The sequence below is a fragment of the Uranotaenia lowii genome, chromosome 3 (assembly GCF_029784155.1).
Source record: "Uranotaenia lowii strain MFRU-FL chromosome 3, ASM2978415v1, whole genome shotgun sequence".
NCBI lineage: Eukaryota > Metazoa > Arthropoda > Insecta > Diptera > Culicidae > Uranotaenia > Uranotaenia lowii.
Window position 1 is genome coordinate 179607001 of NC_073693.1, and position 13038 is coordinate 179620038.

A 13038-nucleotide genomic window follows, 5' to 3' on the forward strand; every position below is an offset into this window, starting at 1 on the left:
CAGCGGTGATGCTCGGCTTAATTTTCGTCGTGGTTCCTAATGTGTTAAGAAGAGCATTATAAATGTAAAAAAATCCCTTCCCAGTGTAGAGACATGGATTATGGGTGAACAAAATAATAAAAATAAAAACTTTAACACTAGTAATGCAGACGCAAAGAAAAGAAAAAAGAAAAGACGAAACAAATAGAAGGAAATTTTAGAAAATTTAACGACTATTTCCTTATTTAACATCATAAACTGTGAAAATTAACGTAGCTAATAAATTGAGGCCCTTGGAGCCAAAGTGAATTAAAGCTAATTTCGAGAAAACACGCTTTTAAGTTGTTGTATTTGGCCATATTCCATGTACTTTTCGAAAATTAGTGTTTTCTTCCAAACGTAAGAAATACTGACACGACACTTAGAACAAAATCCGATCATGCTCTGTCTAATTTTGTCTAATTGGACAAAAAATTCCCTGTAGGAAAAATTTACTTGTTTAGCCCGTACCTGTATCGTCAAAATTCCTTGAAAATTGGGTGACACTTTCCAACTGGGATAGAATTTCATCAAAAGCGATCAATGCGCACTCTGAAATAGATATTGCGTACTGCTAGAAAAATTATCCAACAAACGTAATCGAGTGTCCAGTCAGTATGATCAGTAATAAAAGTATGTAAATAAACTTCTCAAAATCTGAAAAAATTACCAAATGTAGTTTCAAATCTGAGAAACGTATGGCATAATTAAATCAAAATAAAAAATGTTGGCAGTTATACCTCTTTGGCTCTGAGGACCTCAATCGTACTGTCTGAACAGCAAATAGAAATTTGAAATTTTTAAGTGGATAAAATTCCACTATAACGACCGTTTTGAAGATGATGGCCGCTTGCAATCTGATCGAGGTCTCCCTGTTTGGAAAAGAAACGGATTGGCGGGTTATGATAAAGATTTCAGGAAAAGTTTAATTTTGGTTCAGAAGTTTTCACTGTTGCTAAAGTCTCCAGGTTATTTTCAGTTGTTTGGATGTTATGAAATATTTATGTGATACCTATACGAAAAAAATAAATAAAACATGATCCTTTTATCTGTTTTATTACATTCAACAAAGAACTACAACTCGTCTTGACTGCCAGAAGCGAGATCACACAAATTTATCACTTTCCTTACCTGCAATACTGTTACCGTGGATTGTTGGTCGTCAAATTTACAGGTGACAGTATTATTGCTCAACTGGAACGTAAATATCTGTGATCCATACTTGGTACGAAGATAAACTGATCGCGGATCCGCCTTAAGTATATCTGCAATGGATTTCTAAAACAACATAGATATTCAAATATGTTAGGTTTTTTTTTAATAACATAAAATAAAATAAATAGACTTGAGTAACTAGTTTGTGGCGCTTGCACTTCTGGCTTCAAATATTTCCTCGAAATTTATTTAGTAATACAGATATCAATTTAGAAAACCCGTTCAACTTGATTTTACGTCTAAATAAAAAGCCTTGTGAAAATCATCATCGCAACCTTCATAATTTTATGAAAATTGATAAGGACCTTCAAGGAGTGGGTGAGATGCATCCCGTTACAGCAACTCTGCCATGTTACAGGATGCATCAGCCAACGGTCATGAAAACGCATCCCAGTCACGGCGTAGTACACTTTTTGTAGGTACACTTTTTGTAGGTTGGTGGTTTTAGCATTTGTAAAATGCTAGCCATCCTCGAAAGTTTTACGCTTAGAGTTGAGTAAAAAGAAATCTCTTTGAGGAATTGAGATCCTGTGAGTGTGTGTTTGTGTTTAAAAAAAAAATGATATTTTGAAAGTTCAGGGTTATAAGCTTCCAAACCTTGAACTGTGTTTAGCGCAAACTTTTTTTGTTTTGCTTTGTTCGGGATTTTAACAGTTTAGCGCAAACGAAATTTAAATTTTCTAGAGTCTCAGATCTCGCTAAATTCAAACACATAGATGACATTAAGTGATCACTTATCGTCCTTCCATGTGGCTAGTATTATTCGGTCCGAAATTGTGATGTCTCAAATTTTGCCGAACATACAAAATTTACTGTCTCTGAAATCTTCATAATAAAGGTTGTATGTATTAAATTTCAATACTGATAGATGTTTTTTGCCAATGTTGATTTTTCCTGAAACAACCTTTGGTGACCCCGTGGTTCTACTGAGCAGACTTAAAACCAGTAGGTCCCACAATTTTTGATAGATTTTAGAAAAACTAGAAGTGGAACTTACCTTATCGATAGCTAATTCTTTAATTTGATTTTCTGCATTTTCGTTGAAAAGGACTCGTAAAGTAGAGCTATTGAGAACCCAATTAGGAACAGCAACAGAGGAGATCGCGTTAGAAGGCACTGGTCTAACCGATGCAGTGTTTTCGAAATTTTCCTCTCCGTCTGGCGCTTCCCTTGACCAGTGAAATTGCTGTTCGTCAAACTTTTCCGGTACATCATACTGAGGTATGTATGGTTTAATGTCAAGTACTGGTGTATCATTTACCTAAAAATACAGCTATTAAAATCGTTTTTAAGGATGTGGTTCAGTGTATTTTACCATGTCGGTTCCAAAAAAATAGATGGAAGAACCCTCAATTCTGTCAAGTTGAACCAAAGAAAGACCGATTGGACACGGTCGGTGGGGAGATCTGGTGCTAAAAACACCCACCCTTTCTCCTCCTAGACGGGGAGGGGCAACTTTAGCCTTTAGATGTGCTTGGTTTCGATGAAAGTGATATATAATCCAAACATGTGAAAACTTCTCCAATCCATCGAGTGAATGTTCCGGGTTGTTGAATATGGCCGAGCTAAGTTCAATCCGACTCACAACCTGCGAAAACATGTTCGCTTGTCTAGGAACAGCCTTTTTCTCCGGAAAAACTGTTTTAATAACACCGATAGGCTCGAACTCTAGCTTACTATTACTTGGTTCATTGATAATCTGTAAACAAAACATAACACAAATTTTATTTTGAAAACTTCAATTAAAACATCAAATTCCATGACTTACGGTATTGCTAGCAATACTATCAATCTGATTCGTACGGCAAGACTCGCATTGAAAAGATTCTAGTTTTTGGTTGATATTTTGAATCTCTTTCTGATGGACATGTTGCAGATTTCCAATTTGAAGCCTGCATTTGAAAGAACAGATTAACGATTTTTGTTCAAGATTAAAAGTTTATGGATCATACCTGAGATTCTTAATTTCGTTTCGCGCAATTGAAAGCTGATTTTTTAAAACTTCAATACAATTTTCATCCATTTTAAGTGATAACAAAATAAGTTGTAACTAGTGTAAAATGCATCGGATTGCGGTCTGTTTTTTTCCAAATAAACAAACCCTATCACATATTTTCAAAAAGTCTTAAACACATTTTTTTTTAAGGAAATAATGTGCTTTCTAATGTTTTCGTACAATTTTTAGGAAATTCGAACAAAAGGAAATTCATTGATCGTCAGTTTTTCTTAAATAAATCGTTTTGAGAAAGCTTACTAGAAAATTTCATATTTTCCAATAAGAAAAATATCCTATTTGGACATCAAAAAAGTGTGGCCAGCTTTTTCGAACCAAATAAATTATCAAATCATTCACACTCAATGTGGTGGAAAGAAGGTGATGAAGAAACACGCACACTAATACAGAACTCGTTATTCAAGAAGTAAAAAGGTAAACAAAGCCTACGTCACTTGCCAGGATGTTTATGTATCCTAGGCGAGAATCGTAAACAGCAGTTGGCAATGATTTTTTCTCTTTAGTTTTCGCTGTTGGTTGTTTGTTTGGAAAGGCAACTGACGTCACAAATTGTCATGGTTTCAATGTTTACAAAAAAAAACTTTTACCAACACTTAGCACGGGATTTCCTTCGCCACCTGAGATGTGTATACAGGTTGATTCACACTGTCAATCGGAATACATTCAAAATATACTCAGTTTTTAGCCACACGCCCACACGGTTTGTTTAAACAAAGCTAATGGTTTGTCGTTAAGAAAACGCATTTTGTGTTTATAGAATAAAGTACAGTCAAATTTTGCATAAATTTGTCAGCGGCAAAATTTATTAGCTGTTCTGCAATGGAACATAAAATCAGAGCTTCTGGCATCCTTGCTGGCAAACCACAATGACACACTGATGTAACCTAGCGGTCACTAGTGCAACTCATTAGCAGTATTATGTGAGTATTTAGCTTCCTCTCGTTTTTGTAATGGGTTTTCTTCACTATTTTTCTCAACTTTAAAAAAATGCATTTTTGACTATCCCGACAATTATTACTCAGTGGAGTATATTTTGCGTAACAGGTTATGCTCCTTGCATAACAAGTTACCCAATAAACATTTTGGCTGCTTAAGAACGGCAATTCGCTGAACAAAAGCTGAGCTAAAGCGTAATTGCTGCTTCTGCTTAATGGTTGAATAAAGACAAACTATAACCATGTTTCAGCGTTTAAAGAAGCCTCAGTGCAGCCAATGAAAGGAGTTGAAGAGTTGTTTCCATAACACTATTTCAGCCTTTGTTCAACCATTCGCTACCATTGGAATTTGACAGACTGTGAACTGTGGTAAAATTGCCCTGCATGATGGCGGCTTGATTGGAATGAGAGGGGAATTTTTGTTTTCTTTATGCAATGAGATTTTTTTTATGATTTCTCATTTAGCTTAATTTTAAAATAAAGAATAAATTTTCTCACAAATTTTATTTTTGGTGCCCAAAACTGAAAAAAAAATCATTTCTCTCACACTTATTTAAAAAAAAATATATATACGGTTGAGAGGCATGTTGGTCGCTTAAGATCGACAAATTTTCATCGCGCCGCAGACTTCATGATTGGTTCTGCGTACTGCGGCATGCGACCAACAAGCCGGAGGTTTAAAAGTCGGGGCAGTTGAAACAAAAAAAAAACAACACAGAGGGGAAAAAGTGGGTGCGGAAACATCTGACAGACAGACATTTGACTTTTTTTATTTTTTTTTTATGATCCGTCAATTGACGTTTAATGACGTTTGCTGAATAACTTCTCCAGATGAAGATGATTAAAGGCTGAAGACACGTGAATTAGTGAATTTTTGAGACCTTCTTTCAGCCAGATTGCTGATTAAAAATTGAACCACGATATTTTTTCAGCGTTTATCCGGCAAAAAGTGTTTGTTGAGATATGCTCCAAAATAAAGTAAACACGTTAGATCATTAGTAAACAAGTACAGAGCAGCTCGCAATAAGACAATCAATTTATTTTATCAGAGATATCATCCAGGCTTCGGACGCATCCTGAGGCGCGACTCAAAAGAGGCAGAGCAGTACCACTCATTGAGGAGGAACTCCCAAACTCCTGGCAGCATGGTTGCCACATGTACAGATTTATCTAGACAGGTACAGATTTTTGAGCTCATTTTTGGTACAGAATCTGTACGTACAGATGACAGATTTTCAAAATTCGGTACAGATTTGTACAGATTTTTGAATTTTTTGACTTTCATCCAGTTTATTGAAAACTTTATAGAAAATAAGTCAAAAGTTAGCCAGCATTATTCTGACGATAGGAGTTCCTTACTGGGAAGTACACGATGGAACAATAAGATTTTCAAATTTGCTACAAATAATTAAATATCTGATTATAATCCCCAATTCGTCAGCAGTGGTTGAGCGCATTTTCTCGTGAGTAAATGCCAATAAAACCAAAGTTCGTAAACGTCTGAGTGTTGACACATTGGACGCTATCTTCAAAACGAGAAGTTATTTAAGATTAAACGGTGGATCGAAAAATGTCGTATTAAATATGACGCTCTCAAATCGTTTTAATAAAACTATGTATAAATATCATGAACATAAGAAAGTGTTGGTTATGAAAAATATTTTTTAATGTCAGTTTTTTCAAGAGAGAAAATAAAAATGATTAAATGAGTTTCACAAAAAGTGTTTAACTAAAAACTGTACTTAGTGAAATAAAGTATTTATTTTTTTAAGGATTAAAAATAAGGAATCAAAATCTTCACATATCAGCATATTTAATGCAGAACTTTTTTTTTCTTTGGTACAGATTTTGGTACAGATTTTTGAGTTTTCGGTACAGATGAAAAAGATTTTTTCGATGAGCGGTACAGATTTTGATGTGGTAACACTGCCTGGCAGTCGAAAATCACTCTTTCTCGCTTCTCTTACCGCCAGAATCGCTAAGAGCGCCAGTCACTCTTTGCTCCCTCAGAGGCTCTGAGCTCCTCCCAAAGAGGCCTCCCTGGGAGAAATCACTTTGCGTGTGACGATTCAGAATTGCGTTCAAGTTAGGTGCATATGGGCGATGGAAGCGAAAAGCTATTCTTTCACTCCTCAAGAAAAACGCCTTTAGAACTGTCAAAAGTTGGGTGAAATTATAGCTGCATCCCACTTGCACTAATGCAAAACCATCACCCAAATTCGTCAGCGCTTCCATCGCCTATTTGATTGCTTTAAGTAGCTCACAGCCGCTGGCTGGCTTCCACCCCCGGCTGTGCCTAAACAACGTTTATATTATTACTCTAATTTACGTTCAATGTTCATGTAAAACGATTGTCGAAGTTAAGGCTTTCAGATAAACAAAGAAATCGGCCGGTGTTGAAAGAAGTACCGTGAACTGGGGCATCATACACAACTTAAATGGCTTTTAAAAACTTAACGTCCACAGATAATCATTCTGCTTGTAAATCAAAAGGCTTAAGGTTGATGGGACATCAAAATTCCGTAGTCAGAAAAATTATTGCTTCCCCAGCTATTTTCAAATCTACAAAAACATACGATTTTCACCCTTCACCCTTCACGCATAAAGCACCAAATGCAATAAGTTTTGGTTATGTTCGAATAAAATTTTACATTTTTTTCTGTCAAAAATGATTTTAAAACCATAAAGGTGCTGCATACATTTAGGGGTAAAAAATCATCTAGCTTAAATCATAAAAGTTCATGTTATGATAAATGATATATTGAATTGAACAAACGCGTGAAGTGAACCAATCATAACAGCTTATGGAATTAAAATTTAAAAGATGAGTCTTTGATTCGCATTTTGATGAATTTTTGGCCCAGATTGGTAACTGAATTATTCAAATATTTATTTAAAAAAAATGCTGATTTTCCAAAAAAAAAAAAATTAGACCAAGAGTGTTGATAAAGGCAAGATATTTTTTTAAGGCATTGCAAAAATATATAAAAAAAATTAGGTACATCTATGGCACAATTATTTATGTTTTCTATGATAATCAAAATATTTAAAAATCTATCTCACGATGTTAGGAAATTGGTCATCATCATTTTGTTAACATCAAATGATAACTTCATTACATTATATTCAAATGAAAAATAACACCTCTTGATGTGGTATACAAACGTAGCATCTAATCCTGCTGTTGCATGATGCCCCGTTTGACGGTTATTGGTGAAATAATAGCTACTCGAACAAAATATTTGAAATTTCTTTACAAACTTGAGGCCCTTCTTGTGCTATTGAACTTAAATTTTGCATGTTAACTTCACACAACAATCTGCTTATTTGAGCCACTCTACTCAACAAAATTATCAGCGGGGACACGTCCTAACTTTCGCTATTCATACTGAATCATTTCGAAATGACACCACCGGTGCAAACCAAAACAAACGAACACGAGCCAGCCAGATTCCCAGCTCATAACGTTTGCTTTTATGCGTTCTCCTAGGGAACTACTCCCGAAGAGCGCTCGTTTCCGTTTTAAGAGCAGAGCGAGAGGTAAAAAGAACTCCCTAGGAGCATGACATCTTCGAGGCAAATGGTCACTCCTTCTCATTCCTTCTCGCCTCTTAAAGAGTGGGAGCGGATTTTAGCTCCGTGGGTGTTTGCTCTCAAATGAATCCGAAGCCTGATATCATCAGTGAGCACTAAGAAGCGATTTGGAGAGATATTAATTCCCTTTTGAAGAACGTTAAAAAGTTGTATGTTATATTTTTTTTACCTTCGAAAATCATGAGAACCATAGGGGGGGGGGGGGGGGGTGGTAATTATTAGCGTTACGTAATTTTCGTAGGGAGGTACGTCGAAACGTTACGATTTGTGACATACGGGGGGGAGGGGGTCAAAAAATGCATTTTTTGTGTTACGTAATTTATGGATGCCGCCTTAATGAATAGTTGATTTATAAGAGAGCTAGACGAGGTGGTCCAAAATAAGTCCGTTACCCTATCTATTAGGATAAAAATATGAAAAACCAGGTTACAAAATCTTATTCTGTCCATTCATCGAGAAACATCATTTAAGCTTTAGCTCAGCTTTTGTTCAGCAAATTGCCGTTCTTAAGCCCGCAAAATATTTGTTAGGTATGACAAATTATTTCATTTTCATCTCAGGTGCAAATGCTTAGAAAAATAATGAAAAATCTCAGAGGTTCAAATGCGAATGTTATGACTGTTTTAAGAAGAAAAAAAAATAAAATGCTTAAGAATCTTAAGTTTGGATTGTATCATCAAAAAGTTTAGGTTGATTATCTGATTTTAAATACTCGATATTTATTCTAATAGTGTTTTCCATCGCGGACCGAAAAGTTAGCGGCCCTATTCAAATTGCTATATTAACTTGATCAAAATTATCGACCGTCATTTGACACCTCTAGATGTTAGGCAAAGGTAAGCACTAATCATTAAGTGAAAATAAAAAAAAAAATACGAAATTCAAATTTTGAAAAATTGTCATAACGAAAAGGAACGACTGGACCAAATATTACAATTTTGTATGTATGTTGGTAATCCACCATGGGAGCACGGATTCACCGCAGTTTCTGCAAAGTATGTGCTCACACGCATTCTTTAGATTATTTTATTAAGTTCGACAAATCTCCAATGCAACCATACCCGGAACCCATGGCTTCGTATGAACTGTTATGGAGTGAATGTATTGCGTGTGTTGATGTAGGTATATTTTGGAAGAACGAATCAATCAGAAGGGCTAGTTTACTTACAGGTATTCCGGCATCCGTGTATATACCTGACCAGCTGGCAACTGATTGAACATTCCTATTATATAGTCAGTTATAGAATAAAACACATCTTACATGTCACATCTTATATTCGAAATCAAAAGTTTTTCTTGCCGATACCGGGAATCGAATCCAATACGCCTGGCATACCAATACCAGACTCGCGTCAGTCTATCCGCTAGACCACATTGGCGCTCCTGGACAAAATATTACAATTTCGTAGAATAAAGTCTCTTTATAAAATTAATAACATTTGAGTTATTGTTGGAGAGGAACTGGAAAGCTATACATAAATATTTATTATAAAGTTATCAATTATGTATATCATCACTGATGTTTCATTAGTTGTGTCGTGAGATGGAATACTACAATTGACTTGAATTCAAATAAATAATTTTTTTAAACATTTCTCAATAATTTTCCCAGGTAAGTTAAGAAACTGATGTTTTAAGATACTCTGTTTGTATTTAAATAAATAAATAATGTATTCTTAAAACTAAAACTCTTTTGAGCATAACCTACAACTAGCATTCAATCTATTGGGAAGCATTTGATCGAGGACAATAAATACATTAAGGGCTCATTTTATACATTAATCATCTATATGTCAACGAAAAGAGAGAAGGAATTTCATTTTCTAGCATTGTCATTAAATGTGAGCTACAGGCTTCTGGTAAGAGATGTTCCCATTCGCTGAGGCTGCTCTCGAGTCAGCCGATTGCAATAACACAGAACCGTTTCACGCACATCGTCTCCCCGGTGGTTTTCTGAGGGTTCCCTTTTCAACTACGAGATATAAACGTGAGTTTTGTTGTGTTTTTGTGTAGGTACGACATTCAGGAAGAACAGGGTTAGATCAGCGCATTGGAATTTGCTCCGAAGGACACTTGACCGTCTACCTTATTTTCCATTCCTATAGGAATGCTTATCCCCTATGTGCTCCCTTGGCCACATGCATTCGCAACCGGCGTCGATCTGAAATGCGAAAGAGAGTCGATTATTGGTTTCCGCCAGATTAAATTTTCAGATTTCGCCGATGGGAGCATTTCGAACTTACCTCTTCCATTCGCACATGTTCCCAGCAGTTGGCGGACTTGGCATCTTCACCTATGGCCACCTTTCGTCGGGTAATGAAAATTTTCTGCCGAATCTGCGTACAGGAAAGGCCTGTCTCCATGCACTGCAAAGAATAACAAGATATTCCGGTTCAAGCGGTTAGCGTAACGTGCTGTATGTTTGGTTAGACAAAGGATTTAGAGATTTAGGTTGAACGCAGGTAATTTTGAGGCATATCTTTAAATTTGCATTGGTGCTAATCCAGGATTTTAGCCCATCTGATTTGGTTTGTAAATGAGTCAGAGCAAGAAGTTATTTGGAAAACGCCTAATGTTTATCTTTGAATTCTGTATTGAAAATGAATGTACATACATACATTCAGAAATATCTCCATAAAGTATGCAATTAAATGGATGTCAATATCTTTTAACTAGAATTCGGATGTTTCGTTTGGATTTAATTTAAAAAAAAAATTCAAAATATCGCTATGAAGATTTTTTCTTATAGTAAATCTTAATTTGATAAAAAAATATACTTCTGTAAAAAACTACAGCTCTCTCTGCTATCATTCGAATTTGTATCATTTTGACCACTGATTTTATGTTTAGAGAAGAATGACTTCAACCCAATTTTGTTTAAAACGTTGTATCATAAATCAAAATGGATTTATGCTATGTTCTAATTTGAGACTATGAAATTGCTATTTTCAAAGAACTATTTCGAATTCATGAGATTTTAAATTTTTCATAAAATGTCTATTAGACTGTCCTCAAATGACCCGACTTTTGAAAAAGTTATAAGCTACAGGCTAAAATTGATCCTGGACCTAGTACAAGATCTCATGCCAAATTTGGGCCAGATTGGACCACGAGAAGGGGTCGCTCAACGAGCCTGAAGTTTGTATGGGATTTCGAGACATTTTGTTCGAGAGGAACATGAAAAACCAGTTTTTCGTCAATAACTTTTGTCTCCTTCGACCGATTTCTTCCAAAAACGGGTTTTCTTTAAGCCTAAACCTAACCTAAACAAACATTTCATACGAAGGTTTCAATCAATCAATCAATTAAAGTTAAGATTAAAAAGTTATTAAGCTTCAAAAATTGGTAAGCTTTTTTAAGGGTGATATTCATCACTGTTTTAATGAGGCGTCTAAATGTCCGACCAGGACACTCAATGTGAAATGCATGCTGCATGCCGTTTCGTCAAATAATGACCGATTTTAACCATTGTTGTTGCGCTTGATTGCAATTTGTGATGTTTTTCTTATATTTGTATTTGGATGATATTAACTTGATAGTTCGGAAAAAAGTAAGGGCGGAAAAATCTCTATCAAAAGAAAGCTACGGCTAATATAATAGAAACGTGAGAAAAATGGGAAATTCAAAACCTGTGAAATCCCAAGCAACCAAAAGTCACATATTTACTTGAATGAAGGCATTGAAAGTTACGTATTGGCTGACAAAGAGAACCAACTGCCCAATTCCCTTTAGTGAACTTTACGTACTCATTAAGGAACTTGAAAGTTGCAAAAGTGATTAATATGTATGTCGTATGTGACTTGTTTTGCCCTATTCCCATTAGTGAACTATATGTGCTCATTAACGAACTTGAAAGCTGCAAAAGTGATCTATACGTACGTTATACGGGACTAAAGTCACATAAAGAGCACAAAAGTGCTCAATAATGGATTTGGTAAGTCACATAAAGGGCACAAAAGTGCTCAAACGGGATTTGATAAGTTACAAAAAGTGCATTGATGTGCTTTCAAAATCAAATCACCTCTTCGAGTTTTAGTTTCAGTTAGAACAACATCTAGGCGTGGGCTCGTGGTAGCGTGTTCGATTCTCACCACGAAGGTCGGGGTTCGATCTCCAAGCCGGGCAAGTTTTTTTCAATAAATAATTTAAATTTAAAATAAATAATTTTGTACTTGAGTGACCATTCTGATGCGATGTATGTAGGAAATGTAGGAAAGAAGCAATTGAGCAATTTGTCGAGTTTGAAATCCGGCGCGTGGCATCATGGCAATTTTTTTCGCTCATTTTGCGGTTTTTTGGGAAGCTGAATTAAGAGGCCGTTGGAAGCTGAATAGAAGATCATTAAGACTTGTTTTGGAACTTGAAAGTATCAATAAGAACTAAAATTTTGAGCTGCATAGAACGTACTTCATATCAATGATGGGGCTGAGTAAGCGTTTTTGTACCTGTTTTATGGGACTTTTGGGTACTTGGGATGTTATGCGCTGCAGGCTAAAATTGATTCTAGTCCTAGTACAAGATCTCATTCAAAATTTGGTCCCGATCGGATCACGAGAAGGGGTCGCTCAACGAGCTTGAAGTTTGTATGGAATTTCGAGACATTTTGCTCGGAAGAAACATGAAAAACCTGTTTTTTGTCAATAACTTTGGTTCCCGTTGACAGATTTCTTTCAAAAACGGTTTTTCTTAAAGGATGTTATTCATCACTGTCAATGAGTCGGGCGGTGGAACATATTGACGCCTCATTAACAGTAATGAATACCACCGTAAAAAAGTTAGCCCATTTTTGAAGCCTAATAACTTTTTTATCTTAACTATTATCGAAATGCAGTCTTCGGATGAAATATTTATCCTTCGATTTTTAGAAAAATTGTTTTTGAAAGAAATCGGCCGACGGGAACCAAAGTTATTGAAGAAAAACTGTTTAATTTATTGGTATCACAAATCGTCCAGTCATGCTCCTGTGGTTATGTAATTTTTTTTTTAAATTGTCAAGCATTTTTCCCCCCTTACTTCTTTCCGAACAATCAAGTGAATTCATCCAAACACAAATATTAGAAAAACATCACAAATTGCAATCGAGCGCAACAACAATGGTTTAAATCGGTCATTATTTGACGAAACGGCATGCTCATGCATTTCACATTGGGTGTCCTGGTCGGACATTTAGACGCCTCATTAAAACAGTGATGAATATCACCCTTAACAAAGTTAGCTTATTTTTTAAGCTTAATAACTTTTTTATCTGAACTTTAATTGATT

At 35.6% G+C, this 13038-nt stretch overlaps 2 protein-coding genes across 2 annotated transcripts in view; both read right to left on the reverse strand.

Moving 5' to 3' along the window:
- Positions 1-1058: 1058 nt before the first annotated feature.
- LOC129755616 (tRNA (adenine(37)-N6)-methyltransferase) lies at positions 1059-3336 on the reverse strand. The gene is made up of 5 exons (XM_055752201.1): positions 3186-3336; positions 3002-3125; positions 2549-2932; positions 2231-2494; positions 1059-1296 (listed from the first exon to the last, which is right to left on the reverse strand). The coding sequence occupies exons 1-5, from the start codon at positions 3254-3256 to the stop codon at positions 1093-1095; spliced, it is 1047 nt and encodes a 348-aa protein (XP_055608176.1). The 5' UTR covers positions 3257-3336; the 3' UTR covers positions 1059-1092.
- Positions 3337-9407: 6071 nt separating this feature from the next.
- LOC129756837 (uncharacterized) overlaps positions 9408-13038 on the reverse strand; it is a 28995-nt gene continuing 25364 nt past the window's right edge. The window contains exons 3-4 of the mRNA XM_055753868.1: positions 10020-10142; positions 9408-9937 (exon numbers count right to left, since the gene is read on the reverse strand). Coding sequence (XP_055609843.1) covers positions 9863-9937; positions 10020-10142 — 198 coding nt within the window. The 3' untranslated portion in view covers positions 9408-9862. The remainder of the gene's footprint in view (positions 9938-10019; positions 10143-13038) is intronic.